General features: G+C 42.0%; 1 protein-coding gene across 2 annotated transcripts in view; it reads right to left on the bottom strand.

Annotated features, from left to right (window-relative positions):
* The window catches only part of FSTL4 (follistatin like 4), a 475,057-nt gene that overhangs the window by 66,254 nt on the left and 393,499 nt on the right, over positions 1-15,304 (bottom strand). For both annotated transcript variants that reach the window (XM_034779252.1, XM_034779253.1), the window contains exon 7: positions 11,515-11,681. In XM_034779252.1, the coding sequence (XP_034635143.1) occupies positions 11,515-11,681 (167 nt within the window). The remainder of the gene's footprint in view (positions 1-11,514; positions 11,682-15,304) is intronic.

The following is a 15,304-nucleotide window of genomic DNA, read 5'->3' as shown; positions in this document are numbered from 1 at the left end:
CATCATAAATTTCAATTTTCCATTTAACCTTCACCATCCAGGGCCTAGAAGGACCTAAGTCGCTTGCTAGGTATTGTATGACCAATTGCAATTTCTTAATCTTTGACTTTAAAGAAAAAAGCTTCTCTCAAACTGTACAACATCCCATAATTTCCTCACATCACTTGATTACTGTATAATCTAAGATGGCATGAGAGCTTGATCATTTTAATGGCCTGTTCCATCAGCCAGGATGTTCAGAAGGGTTACTCACATGTGACCTTTTTATTAGTTAACAATGGAAACTACATTAAGGACAAACAGGACTATTCCTCCTTCCTACAGCCTGCTCCTATGAGAAGTTTAACTTAATTATCATATGGGCTGTTAACTCTAGAATGGATTTCAAAATCACACATTTAAGATGGATTTTTAAGAGCAGATTTATTATATATATCCTAAGGGGGTCTATGGATGGATCCGGAATCAGCCAAATTAAGGTGGATGTGCATGGGGGACGGATCTTGCAAAATAGAGGGATATGCATGGATGTGGGAGGAGAAAACACATATCTGAAGTACGATTTCCCATCCTTGTCATCAGCAGCTGACTCAAGTGCAGATCTTTAGTTACTCCAGCAACAGAGTGTGAGCAACTAGTTACATGGGAAGCAGTTCCTATGCACTTGCAACAAGGAATCCAGGTTTTGCCATAAGGAGGCCTGCCCATGCTTACTGCTGGCCAGCAATCACTGCACTCACTCTGACTCCTTTTAGCCTAATATGTACCAGTACACCAACTTGGAGACAGCGCAGCATGAAGGTAGCCATGTTGTGTGAAGTATTGCTTAGGATTCAGACTGAGTAGGGTATACAACTGTAGTGATGCACAAAACTCCTGTGGGGACTGATGCACGAGTAGTCCCTAAATATGGGTTTTTTTCGTACACATACAAAACCAGAACCTACAAAGTCAATACAAGTTCCTTAAACATTGAACATTTATTCTGCAAAAGGTACCAAGTGTAACTCCAGATAGTTTTCAGGATCTGCCCTCTCAGGACTCAACCTGCAGTCTTAATTCAGACAAAAATCCTACTGACTCCTTGGGATCCATTCAAACTTCCAGTAAAGTCCATGGAAATAATCCCATTGACTGCAGTTGGATTGTGCTCTTGCTTAGAAATCCACAGATGTATGAGATGCTGCAATTAATTTTTTTAACTTTCCTTTAGCCAGTTCACCAAAAAATAGTGACCAATTCATCAAAAAATATGATTGGCTTCTACACTGTTCAGAAGGTGAAACTGAGGGAAAATCTGAAGCCAGGTAAAATTGGGAATTTGTCCGACTCAGTAGTTTGCTATTCTGGCAGAGGAAAGAGTTTTCTGTAGTTGGAATGCTGGGAGACCAGGTGCCAACTCTTGCCAAGCACTGACAAATTCATTGCTGAAAACATACGTCAGAGGTGAGGAACTTATGGCCCGTGGGCCGGATCTGGTCCATTGCTTAATTTCATCTGGCAAGTCTTGGCACCCCCCTGTTGGGCTGGAGCCACGAGTGCTGGCTTGCCCTGCTGCGGGCGGGAAGCCCCAAGCCTCCACGCCCACCATCCCACCATGGGACTGCAGCCGCGAGTGCCACTCACCCTGCCGTGGGGGGAAGCCCCGAGGTTCCCCCCGCCCCCACAGGTGAGTTGAACATTTTATATTTTTCTCTCTCAACCCTCCCCCCCCCAAATTAAGTTGCTTTTTACTTGTGTGTGGCCCGCAATTGATTTTTTATGTGGGTCAATGGCCCGTGATAGAAAAAAGGTTCTCCACCCCCGATGTATGTGTTACTACAGTTAAGATGGCTATTATCATAGAATCATAGAATATCGGGGTTGGAAGGGACCTCAGGAGGTCATCTAGTCCAATCCCCTGCTCAAAGCAGGACCAATTCCCAACTAAACCATCCCAGCCAGGGCTTTGTCAAGCCTGACCTTAAAAACCTCTAAGGAAGGAGATTCCACCACCTCCCTAGGTAACCCATTCCAGTGCTTCACCACCCTCCTAGTGAAAAAGTTTTTCCTAATATCCAACCTAAACCTCCCCTACTGCAACTTGAGACCATTACTCCTTGTTCTGTCATCAGGTACCACTGAGAACAGTCTAGATCCATCCTCTTTGGAACCCCCTTTCAGGCAGTTGAAAGCAGCTATCAAATCCCCCCTCACTCTTCTCTTCTACAGACTAAACAATCCCAGTTCCCTCAGCCTCTCCTCATAAGTCATGTGCTCCAGCCCCCTAACCATTTTTGTTGCCCTCCGCTGGACTCTTTCCAATTTTTCCACATCCTTCTTCTAATGTGGGGCCCAAAACTTGACACAGTACTCCAAATGAGGCCTCACCAATGTCAAATAGAGGGGAATGATCATGTCCCTCGATCTGCTGGCAATGCTTATAACAATGTGTTTACTCTTTGTGAAATCCTTGTAAATTAATGCATGTATTAATCTCAACTGTACTACCTTTATCACATGCTATAAAGTCATATTTAAGTTTTTGCTTTATGACTGTAAAAAAAATGTTTGCTCTGAAACTGTGAACCCAGTCAGGAGGGATCTTCTTCCAATCATCAAGAAGCCTATCAAAACCAAATAGGCCTTTGTGCGACATAACAATACACAGATGGAGCTACAAAACAGAAGCACAGATCCCCAGGATCAACATGGTCAGCCCTAGGGTGACCAGATGTCCCAATTTTATAGGGACGGTCCTGATATTTGGGGCTTTGTCTGATATACGCACCTATTACCCCCGTCCCGATTTTTCACACTTGCTGTCTGGTTACCCTAGTTCGGTGGTTCTCAAACTTTTGCAGTGGTGACCCCTTTCACATAGCAAGCCCCTGAGTGCGATCCCTCCTTATAAATTAAAAACACTTTTTTTATATATTTAACACAATTATAAATGCTGGAGGCAAAGCGGGGTTTGGGGTGAAGGCTGACAGCTTGTGACCCCCAATGTAATAACCTCGTGACCCCGAGGGGTCCCAACCCCCAGTTTGAGAACCACTGCCCTAGTTAGCCCTGAAAGACATTCAGAGCTGATAGAGGACTACAAGTCTGTCACCTTTTAAAACCATAGATTGCAACTCGTTTATGCATATATGCTTACTGCTTTAACTTTGGAATAACTCTTTAGTTAGCCTATTACAGGATTGGCTACAAGCATTGTCTTTGGTGAGAAATCTAAAGTACAAATTGACCTGGGGTATAGGACTGGTTTTCTTAGGACTGGGAGCAACCTGAGTATTTTGAGATCTTTGGTGTATAACAACCAACTGTCACTAAGTTGAGCTTGCCTGGGTGGCAAGATAGACTGGAACGTCCAAGGAGAGTGTCTGTGACTCCATGGTAAGACTGTTATAGTGCTTCAGAAGTTCACCTTTGTTACTAGGTTGGTAAAATCTAATTATTGAGGTCTCTGCCATGCTTCTTGACAATCTGTCCTGAGGGTTGGCACTCCCAGTTGTGAACCACTCCAGACAGCATGACAGTAGCTAAATGATGGTTTTCAATCTGCAAAAGCTTGCCTTTTTTGTTTTCATCAAGAAGGTAAGAACTAAAATATTTTATTTCATTGTGAAGCAGTGGAAATGTGATTTCTTTTTGCTGGTTTTGCTGGCAGTGTGACTCTGACTATTTTTTAATCCGTTCAGTGCTGTGCTTTGCTCAGAACTGATGTTTCTTTAAATGGGATTATTATTAAACCCTATTCACAGGTGATGAGCATGATCGCCTGTGTTAGTCATATCACATGGCAGCATGTAATCGGAAGTGTCTTGAGTTTCTGAAGCGAAGTACTGTACCGTCTCATGATTGAATCATTAGGTGCAAACACTGACCATCATTTTTAAAACTGGGTGACTAAAATTGGGCATATATTTAAGCACCTAAAATCATGCCACTTATTTATGTGCCAAATTGTAGATTTAGGTGCCTTAGTGTAGGTGAAAATATATGTCTCTGTTCTCAAAATTGTAGTGAAAGGTATGAGAGCTGAAGAAAGTTTGGAGAAAAGATCAGTTGTCTAATAGATGTTACATAAAAATAATATTGTATATAAAAGTCTTTGAGGCTTCTGGGTCTTCTCAACATGAACTGTTTGACCAAGTACCACTGTAGCTATTCTAATATCTGTTTTACGGGGAGGGTGGCTAGAGGCTGTACTGAAGGTCCACAAATTGGATCTCTGAAGAGCTATTTTGCAAGTGACTAACCAGTGAGCTGGCTGCAGCTCAACTCAGACAAGATGGAGGTGATGCTGGTGGAAAAGGGGAAACAAAGAATTGTTCTCTCTTTTGAGAGTGGTGCCTTCCCTTTGTGAAGGGGCTTCTCAGTCTTCTCAATAGCTACTGGATCTCCAGGTACCAGTATTTTTTTCACTTTGCCTGCCCAAGAGATTGAAGACTTTCCTTTCTGATCCAGACTTCATAACAACTACAGTGGTACCTGGCACTCCAGTAGCTAGCAGGAATCCAAAAATTCCCAGACTGATAACCTTCTTGAGGAAGTTTAAACTACTGTAGTACACTCTATATGGGGCTACTGCTGAAGACAACTTAGAAAGTGCACTTATTTGTTACCTCTTATTTGTCTCCTTTCTAAGGTAAACAATCCCAATCTTTTAATCTCTCTTCACAAGAGAGTTATTTTCCATTATATTCCTCACTTTGCTCTAAACCTGCTCATACTCTGTAATCTCTGTTCTGAGGTGAAGTGACCAGTACCGCACATAGTACTCAAGATGAGAATGCCATCAGTTTATATAATAGCCTTATAATCTCACACCTTTTCAGGGTAAGAAAATCAAAAAGAGTGAAAAGTGTTGAATAAAGCTTTTTTTTTCTTTTAAGAAAAATTCCAATTAATAAAAATAAAAAAGCATAATGCTAGAGTGAATGTGTAGAATTGCTAGTGGACAGCTCTATAAAAGGGGAAAACTGGAGACACAATGGAGAATTTAGCCCTTCTGTACTTGTCACAAGATAAATGAATTGATACACACAGGCTACAGAAGTAAGCAAATTATATTCTGCATTTTGTTAACTCCTGAGAGCATATTCTTTAAGGGAAATTATTGATTTTTCATCAAACAAGTAGAAAGATGAGCCATAAACTAGCTACTAAGTACTCCTGCTTCCATGCATTTAATTCCCTTGTGTGTCTTCAACAAGGAAGCAATTGACTTTTGGGGTTTGCGTTTGTCTCTAATCAAATCTTTAGACAGCCCGTAACTTTCATTCTATCCAGCATCAGCATCAAACCTATATCTTAATGATATGTAATAAAAAAACCATATTTTTGGACTAATGTCCTAATGGAGATTTAAATGAAACTGTACAGATTAATGTGAAATGTGTAATGGAAGGCAGAGATGAATTTATGTATTAGCTACTACGAGACTCTTGGCAAGCCAACCAGTTCTTGTTTTCTTGGATTCTGCAGTCCAATTGTTATGGTTAAATTGTAAGCCCAATTGTTCACATATCTTTTGTTTCCATATTTCTGGAGGAGGCACTCAGTTATTTTATAAATTTAGATAAATTCCAACATCTCTGGTGAAACATATGAGTTTAAAACCATTCTACGTGCCAGTTCTTTACACAGACCAATATGAAACAGCTCTGCAGATATTATAAATGCAGTGGGATCTATAATTTGATTTATTATATTTTGGACTTAGGAGTGGTTTCCTAATTAAATATATTAGCAAATGCTCCAATTGTTCTTGGAGAGCAAAATGATACACTTTAGAAAGAAAACAATTTAATCATTTAACTCTTTATAATTAGATAACCCGTTATCACTAGCTAAAGCATCTACATCTCAACTAAGGGTCAAATATAAAAAATAAATTTTCTTTGTAAGAAAACTGATGTGGCTTCTTCTACTTCATAGTCACAAAGGCTCTCCTTATGATTAAATATTATTCTGGTGTTTAAGGCAATCCTAAATATTTTCATGGGGGAAAAAAACATTTAATTACATGTGTCATTAGGATGGCATTTTGTAATAGCGATGTGACTGAATTCATTAACAGAGCTCTTAATAGATCAGACAAGACAAATTATTATTGTGCTACTCATGAAAGCTTCTCCTTAAATAAGCAGCGAAAAGTGATTAATATTTTGTTGCCAATCAAAATGTCTCAAAAATATTATAAAGAAAAAAAGGCATATAAATAACAAGGTTTTTTAATCTTCTAGTTTTAGTGTCTATGTAAATTCAGGATTAATCCAGTCTTTTGTTGTCCCTCTTTGTCAATTCCTATTTTAATTTAGATCATATTTCTGTCTTCTCACAGTACATTTATCAAGAGGCTGAACAGAGCAGTAAAATACAGCTAAATCACTTAGTCGTAGAGTATTCCTAGTTCTGTACCATAGCTTGCTGGAAGGATTCTGATTACCACTCCCGGTCGGGTTTATATTTTGATCTGGTTTCCTGTATAACCATTAGCGTTTAGTGGAGGGAGAGTCTAATTGAAGTATAATATGTGGGTTTTTCTGAGTGCATGAAGATCCAGTAGGTTTGTGTGTGATTGCAACTGTGCCAGAAGCAGGGAGGATTTCCCTGAAGTTAAAAAGGTACAATTAATCTCCTGCTGCACTTCCAATTAGCCAAATTGCTAACCTTATTGTGAAAAGCAGAAATGCAATTGAGTTTCTGCTTGAGGCGTACTAAAAGAAAAAACTGAAGTAATTTAATTAACCGACTTCAAGTATATTAAGAAGCATACTGTCTTTGCTTTCTTTCCCCCAATGCCTTTAAATAGAACATTGAATAATGTGAATTTCAGTACTCACAAGAGACACTGCAAAGCATCACAGTCAACCTTTAAATTATCTAATGTAGCTTATATCCAACTGGAGCAATGGTGCACAAATCTCAGAGTTGACACCCACATTACAAACCTGAATGGCAAAAATTACTAGCCTTTCCAGTCCCATGTGCTCAGTCACCCAAGAAATGCCTATGCATACATACCAAGATGCAACATCATCATCTCAAATGCAACTTCATGTTGCTTGGGATGCAATGTTGTGAGATTGTGACAAAAGGGAATGACCTTGGAAAGTGGTGTCAATGCCAATATACCATGTTTTTGGTCCACGGCACTGAGGAGGTAAGGAAGTGATGCTTAATTCTGGAATCACCTGCAGAGACTGGGGCCTCATTTTCAGAACTGAGCAGCACTGACACACTGCTGCTTCATATATTCACATCCCAGTTCCCTACCTGAAGAATGGGTTGAGAAAGACAATTGTATGGACATGAGATTCCCCCACTCAGAGGACGCTGATTTAATGATGTTTAGGGAGGGCATGAGACATGCAGTCAGTTTCCGTAGATGTTCCCTACACTTAGACCATAGTTACTGAGAGGTATCTAGTGGGTAAATTATGACTTTCTAGTGGCAACCACTGTATTCATCCCTCAAATCTCCTCCTCCTGAGCAATGCTTAAAACACACAGCCTCTCCCCACCTGCTAGATGATGTATGTGAACCCACAGAGTCCTTTAGATTATTTTGATAAAGGGCTGGAGGGGAAAGATCGTAATTCCAAAACCTACTGTGTGACATCACTAATAACAAGAAGGAATAATACAGATGCCTGTGGAGTGTAAATAGTAGTAAAAGTCTTTGGAGATTAGTTACAGGAAAAGATGTCAAGGTGTTTCATGGCTGCAAAAGCTGTTTACTGTAATACCATGTGTTAGATGACAAGCTAGTAAACTGTGATGTGAAACATGAAAATGGAAAAACAGATATTGCTTCTCCTCCATGTAAGTCTTTGCAAGTGCCATTTTGATAAACTTTCCAGTGATATCCCCTTAGAAAGAGGCCTAGCCAGCATGAATAACTGAGAGCAGAGACAGGTTTAAAAAGTGAATGATTGGCTGAGGTCAGGTCCAAAGTGAATACTAGTCAAAGGAGTGATGAGATTGTGCAGAAATGATTCCATTTACGCATTAGGACATATTTCCTCTTAACATTCAAATACAAGTCTTGTTTATAATCAACTAACCAATACCAGGCACAGCTGTAAATCATGTAAACCAGAGTCCACTTGTTCCAATGCAAAATTTATGTGATTTAAAAAGGAATAAAAGTGTACTTGATTTTGAAAGTCTTCTCTTAAAAATTCTAATTAATATAACAAAAGTTAGATATGATCTGAAACCTCAAACCAAGCACCTTCTAATTTAAAATAGGGTTACCATATTTCCACAATCAAAAAAGAGGACACTGGGGGGGGGGAAGCCCTGCCCCCGCCCCACCCCATCCACTCCCTCCCACTTCCCACCCCCTGACTGCCCCCTCAGAACCCCAACCCCCCCTGCTTCTTGTCCCCTGACTGCCCCCTGCTGAGAACCCCCCACCCTAACTGCCCCCCCCAGGACCCTATCTGTCCCCTGACTGACCCGACCCTTATCCACTCGCATGGGTGGCAGGGTTGTAGAAATTTTGCTGATGCCCAGACCCCCCCCCCCGCCCCACCTGCCTAAGGCTCTGGGAGGGGGGTGGGGGGCAGAGGTCTGGGGTGCAGGTCCTGGGCTGGGGATTAGGGTGCAGGAGGGGTGCAGGGTGCAGGCTCCGGGCTGGGGCAGGGGGTGGGTGTGCAGGAGGGGGCGAGGGGTGCAGGCTCTGGGATGGAGTTTGGGGGTGGGAGGCGGTGCAAAGGGAGGGGGTGCAGGCTTTGGGAGGGAGTTTGAGGGCAGGAGGGGGTGTGTGGGAAGGGGGAGGGGGTTTGAGAGGGAGTTTGGGGATAGGAGGGGATTCAGGGGTGAGGGCTGTGGGTCTGAGGATGAGGGGTTCATGATGCAGGAGGAGGCTCAGGGATGGAGCAGAGGATTAGGGTGCGGGGGGATGAGGGCTGGGGCTGAGGGGTTTGGGGTGTTGGAGAGGCTCGGGGCTAGGGTGGTAGGGCAGGGTAAGGGCAGCCTGTCTTCCCATTAGTGGATGGGGGACGCTAGGACCCGGGGGCAGCAGACAGCAGTTGCTGCTGGCTCTGGCAGTACAAGCAGGCAAGGGAGAAGCAGGCAGGGAGGTGGGGTCCCACAGGGGGGGACGTGCAGGGGGGTGGCAGGCGGAGACCAGGGACCCATCCAACCCTCCCCCACTCCCTGACTACCCCCCCTCTGGACTCCCCTTACCATTCTGGCTCCACGTGTAGGCAAAACACGCTGCCCGGTGGGTCGGTTTGTGTGTTACACAGGGCTGCAGACAGAGGGAGGGGGAAGCAGGGGAGGGCTCTGGCTGCTGGAGGCCAATGGGAGCGGCTCAATCAGCCCAGCTGCCCAATCAGCAGCCGCACTTTGCATGGAAGGGAGGGAGGGAGGCGAGGGAGAAAAAAACCCCAGACATTTTAACCTTGTTACCAATTCCTCTCGGACGGCTATTTAGAGACGCAAAAGCCGGACATGTCCGGGGAAATACGGACGGATGGTAACCCTATTTAAAAGTATGTTGGAATTTAAATTCCTGGACTTTGGTTTTGGTTCCAGTCACAAAAGGGGCCTCCAGTGTGGATGTGGACAGTATCTCCTAAGAACACCTGATCTCATGGATTTCCCCTATTTTTAGCTGAAATCTTGTAAAAACCTACTTTTGAGTGTGAAGATTCAAAACAGTTAAACCTGAACCCTAGCCCTACTTTAACCTTGAGCTTGATCACCAAATCCTGGCTTAAACCTAATCCAGAGCTGGATACTAAAACAGTCTTCTCAGACCATATCTAGTGAAAATTATAGCCAAAAAAGTCTGTTCCTGGACTCCTGATTAACATGATGCTGACTGACTTGTGATTAGCTAAACTAAACATTTTGGTGAGATATGCAGCCTTCACCACCTACAAATAACAAACCTAGTCTGGACCAGAAAGAGTCTAATTCCAGAAGAATATCTGTACCAAATAGTAAACACATAGTTATTTATTAACAAAACCACACAATGCATTTTATGTCATGTCACTTTCCTGCTATAATTTTGAAAGCCACAATCCTGCACTTACTATCTTGGCAAGATTCCATGCAATTGTACTGCCAATGACCCAGAAGTGGTTATTCACATCATACCGTTGAAGGATATTTATAAGAAATCAGGTCAGGTATACTAGCTTCTGGCTAACTTTGCTACCCTGCCTGTCTTCATTAAAGTTCCTCTACATTCCTATGTTAATATTATAGCAATATGTTGCTGGTTTCAAGTTGCATTTCAATATCATGTTCCAGATGGCAACAAGAATTACACTTGAAAAGGGTAGCATTGGCTTTGATGGAAAGAACAGAATGTTTAGAAAGGTGAACATAGCCAATTTGTGCTTGCAATAAAATAGTTTTTTGGGAAAAAAGATTCCCTGCATCGAGGACACAGGTGCACGCATGCACACACACAAAATTTTCATACAGTGGCAAAGAAAAATGCAATACCAAGGTGCAGTGTTCACTTATATCCCGTACTTTGTAGTTTTCATTTTTTAATGCAGACAGTAAAACAATGGCTTCTCTACATTTCAGCAATCCAGATTCCACAACAATTTAGTGGGATATAATACTGTATATATCAGCTCTTAACCTAAATTAATAAATATTAGACTTAACAAGAGCTGAAAAAAATATAAATCAACTAATATTGTTCTGTAATTAAAATAAACCTGATTTACTGCGTATTTTAATGCTGAAAGAAAAGAAATAGGCACCATATTTTCTGTACACTATTTCCCATCCTCTCTAAAATGAAATGTTATTAATGATATGAATAAGCTTTTAACATTATTCAAGTCTTTTCTTTAATATAGTCTATAACTCGCCAAGTTAATGTAAAAAAGCACAAAGAAAGAAAGCAGCTAGCCCAAGTATTCATAATTAGGCATCAACATAGGGCAGTAGGATGAGTTAATAGATACACAGGTTCCTTCCTGGATGGGCATTGTCATGCCCTATAGAATGAGCTGAAACTTCAAACTTCCCAACAACCAACCAGTAGCTTATGAAAGGTTTAGCCCTGATCATCCCAAAATATAAGTGGAGAGTGGGAGAAAAGGGGGTAAAATGTATATTATTTTACTGGATGTATAGGAGAGATTTCAGTCAACTACAGACTTGTGGTTTCTCATGATAGATAAATATGTTTCTTCTCACTGGGAATAAGATGGCTGGGAGATTCATGGCTTATGTAGCCAGTTTGCCCATGATTTTTAGGGTTGGCACCCATGGGCCCTCGGTCTCACTGGACTGTCATGAACCATGAGGGATGAAATGGTGGTGGTAGGTGTTATTGTACTACGTTACCCATGCTCTAGCTGTTTACTTTGTCTGACTCAGTTTCCTTTTCCTCCCTAGTCATAGTCCATACTGAAACAAAATATCCATCTTCCAATATTCCATTATAATAAAACAGATCACTTAAAGGTATCATCTTTTAAATGAACAGTCATACGCAATCCACTAGAAAGCAAATTCAAATCACAATTCAAAACTTACGTTGATATCTTCCAAATCTAAGAAGTTCAGTATGATTCCATTGCGTTTCCAGATAATTGGGGGCTTAAGAGTTCCATGGATGGCACAGGTCAATACAGCGCTCAGTCCAACTGTTACTGTGGTAACGCTAATCTTCTGTTCCTCTGGAAGCGTGAGTTGAACCACCTCTGGAAAAAGGAAGGGAAAAAAGGGAGAAATTATCAATACCGAAACGAAGCCATTATTTGCCCATTGATTCTTTGGGAAGATTTCAGCTTTGACAAAGATATACACAGTAAAAAGGATCAGCCTAAGCAACAAACCAAAATAGGATACATTGCAATGAAATCTTCTATTATAACTAGCTCATGCTCTTTGGATGTCAGACAGCTTCCTTGCTAATTTAAGAAGAGCAGTGATATCAGACATGCTCATTTCCGCCACGAAGAAGCAGAATTAAAATTACATATACTGCATCAACAACATATTTTAACTGCATTTTTGAGTAAACCTATCTGGTTTGAATGTTTAAAGTAAAATATGGAGGCTATCAGTAAGAAAAAAATCAACATTTGCCAAATATTACGTGGCATGTGAGGTACCACTTTTTTCCTCTATTAAGAAATTGCAACATCTTTCCTATATTTTAAATTTAAAATTTTAATTTATTTTGATTTGCACCTACATCTAAAATACTTGCCTAGTTCAGGCTCTAGGCCTAATATTTCTTTAAAACCAAAGAATGTCATACTGTTTTCCTGGCCAATGGTTCTAAAGATGTGTTCGCATCTTTTGCCATATATGGCTGTATGTATAGGTAAGACATTTGATGTCAGACTTACTGCCAATGCAGATAGCAAGCAGCAGGGCAATCAAGCTGCTCTGTCATCAAAACCGCAACCTTCACAATTTTATCTTTCCTATGTTTTTTTTCTCCTTGGCCCTATTCACAAGGCTCCTACAAGAAAAACTTGAAACTATGTCGCATTTGAATGCTCAAAACTGGGCTTTCAAGTTAATAACCCATTAAGATGAATATGGAAAGTTCAACATCACTTTTGGTGCTATATTGCTTCAGTCTCTGGCTGCAGAACAAACAAGACAGCAGTGAATTGATTTAGAGAGCCCCTACATCTATGGAATTCAGACATCTTCTATTCCTGTGGATTTCTATTGCTTAATAGTTGCTGTATAATGCTAACTGACAGGCAGCTGCCATCAGAGAAACAGCAAAACAAGATTTTTATTTTAAGCACAAACAGTGACATTATGGAAATAAAAACTCGCGAAGAAACAGCAGGAGTCTCATCACGATTAAATAACGAGAGTTATCAGAACTGGAATTTGATTCAGATAACAGCACTTCCCCCTTAGTGCTGTCACTTCTCTGGAGACAATTTCAGGAGTATGGAAACATTAAGTACTTTTCTTCATTTTGATAGCGATGGGGATGCTTTAAGTGAGACTGTTAAAATGGGTACACCAGACATATGACATGGGCCTGTCACTAGGCAGTTGAGTGGCCATGAAAAACCAGCAACAATATTACAGCCACGCATTACTGTGGTTCCAGACAATCTGGAATTTGTAAGGAAGACAATAGCAGGAAAATACCCGCTTCGCCTAGGGCAGATTAGCTTTTGTCAGAAACTCTGAATCACTGGATCATTTGATTGCATACCCTCTGCTGTCTGAGGGTCTTTCTCCTTTATTCGTATCCACAGAAATTAACTAGCTGGTGTGAGACAAAGATCAAAGGAACTGATACTGCCTAGGCCACACATTTTAGGAAAAACTTACTTTGACCAATGACCAAGTTGGAATATGAAATGCTGGAGTGGGCCAATTTATTTTCCCCCAACCCTTAATTTTAATTGGCAACATAAACATCTATCCCACTTTCCCTTTCCAATTAGCTAAATGGACCCAAGTGCAGAGGGCCAGCACAAGTCATCTAATAGAATTAAATGAAACGTAAGTGATGCATATGCCCTCTTCTGGACCTCTGAAGAGAGATGAACTTCATCTAATTTGAACACTCATTTGTTCACACAACCATATTGACTGATGGCCTAGAAAAATACAGGGAAGACATGGTTGTGATTTCCCCTACTTGTGAAAATCTTTATAAGGAAAATCTTTTGCACTGCTTGTATTAAAGATGCAATGTTCTCCTTTACCTTGACTTATGCCATATGCAATGTGCTAAATTAAAAGGAAAACAGCATCTATTGTTGCAACCTATGTATGAACATGAAGACTATTTTCCACATCTTTTAATTTCTTTTGACTTTTTCATTTGCATTGGCTCCTTTTGAGTAATTAACTTGGTGACTTTTCTGGTTTAGTGGGTTTTCTCCCTCTGGTTGTATCGGGAAGACTAAAAGGATTTACTTCATATACTCCCACTGCTTGTCAATCTATCAAATGATTGTGAACATTTGTGTGCAAAGGCCTTTCATGTGGCTGGCATGTGGCATGAAACAATCATCAGCATCAAAGTAGACAGGCAGCTCAGAAAAGATGACTGCTGCATCCTTCTTATCCATATTCCCCCCAACTAAGTCACAAGGTAATTAGTGCCTAATGTGCTGCAAATTGTGTCCACTACTGGAGGTCTTAGGCTGATTCTGGACTGTAAAAAAATCAATATAACATTCCCTGTGCAGTGTGCAAGAGATCAGACCTTCTCCCACTTCATATTCCTAGGGCTACTTTAGAAAGACCACAAATTGTGGGCTAGAAAGAGTAACTATAAAAATTACACAGTAACTCCTCACTTTAAGTCATCCCAGTTAACGTTGTTTCGTTGTTACGTTACTGATCAATTAGGGAACATGCTCATTTAAAGTTGTGCAATGCTCCACTCTTACGTTGTTTGTCTGCTTGCTTTCTCCACAGCTAGCAGCCTCCATAGGCCCCCTCCTCCCCCTAGCGCCTCCCACTCGCCAGCAGACCTCGGGGATCAGTGCCTTCCCCCTCCTCCTCCTCCTCCCCCTCCTGCCCACGGCAATCATCTGGCTTGCGGCGTTTTGGGGGGAGGAGCGAAGACTCGGTGCACAGGCTCCCCCTCCTTGCCCTGCCTCCCTAATACCACAAACCAGCTGATTGCCCTGGGCAGGAGGCGGGGGGGGGAAGGATGGGGAAGGCTGCGGGCCGAGCCCTCGCTCCTCCCCCCTCCCTCCTGAACACTGCAAGCCAGCTGATTTGCAGCATTTAGAAGGGGGGGAGGAAGGGGGGAGGAGTGAGGACGCAGCGTGGGAAGTAAAGGGGGAGGAGGTGGGGGGGAGAAGAGGCAGGTCAAGGGTGGGGGCTTGGGAGAAGGAGGGGAGTAGGCGGGCTGAGGGTTGAGCCCGCCCACCCCCGCCCCTGGTGCTTGCAGAGTAGGGGAAGCTGCCGCTGCTGCACAAGGTGCTTCTCCTAGCCTACAGCACCTTCAGCCTCCTTGCCTGCCTCATCTCCAGTGCCAGTGGGCTGTGCCTGTGTGGGGTAAGGCAGGGGCACCTCCCAACTATAGTACTGTACTGTATGTACAGTATGTTTGTAAACACACAGAATGTGCACACTATTCCCCCCCCTCCCCCCCCCCCCCCCCCCGCGTAGTATTCAATTGCTTGTTTAAAATGTATATAATGCCTTTCTTCTGGCAAAAAAAAAAATTCCCTGGAACCTAACCCCCCCATTTACGTTAATTCTTATGGGGAAATTGGATTCGCTTAACATCGTTTCACTTAAATTCGCATTTTTCAGGAACAGAACAACAACGTTAAGTGAGGAGTTACTGTATTAGGCTGAATTATTATTGTTATTT

The sequence above is a fragment of the Trachemys scripta genome, chromosome 8, assembly GCF_013100865.1.
Source record: "Trachemys scripta elegans isolate TJP31775 chromosome 8, CAS_Tse_1.0, whole genome shotgun sequence".
Lineage (NCBI taxonomy): Eukaryota > Metazoa > Chordata > Testudines > Emydidae > Trachemys > Trachemys scripta.
Note: the sequence above shows the minus strand (reverse complement) of the source record. Positions and strands in the feature narration are given on the sequence as shown.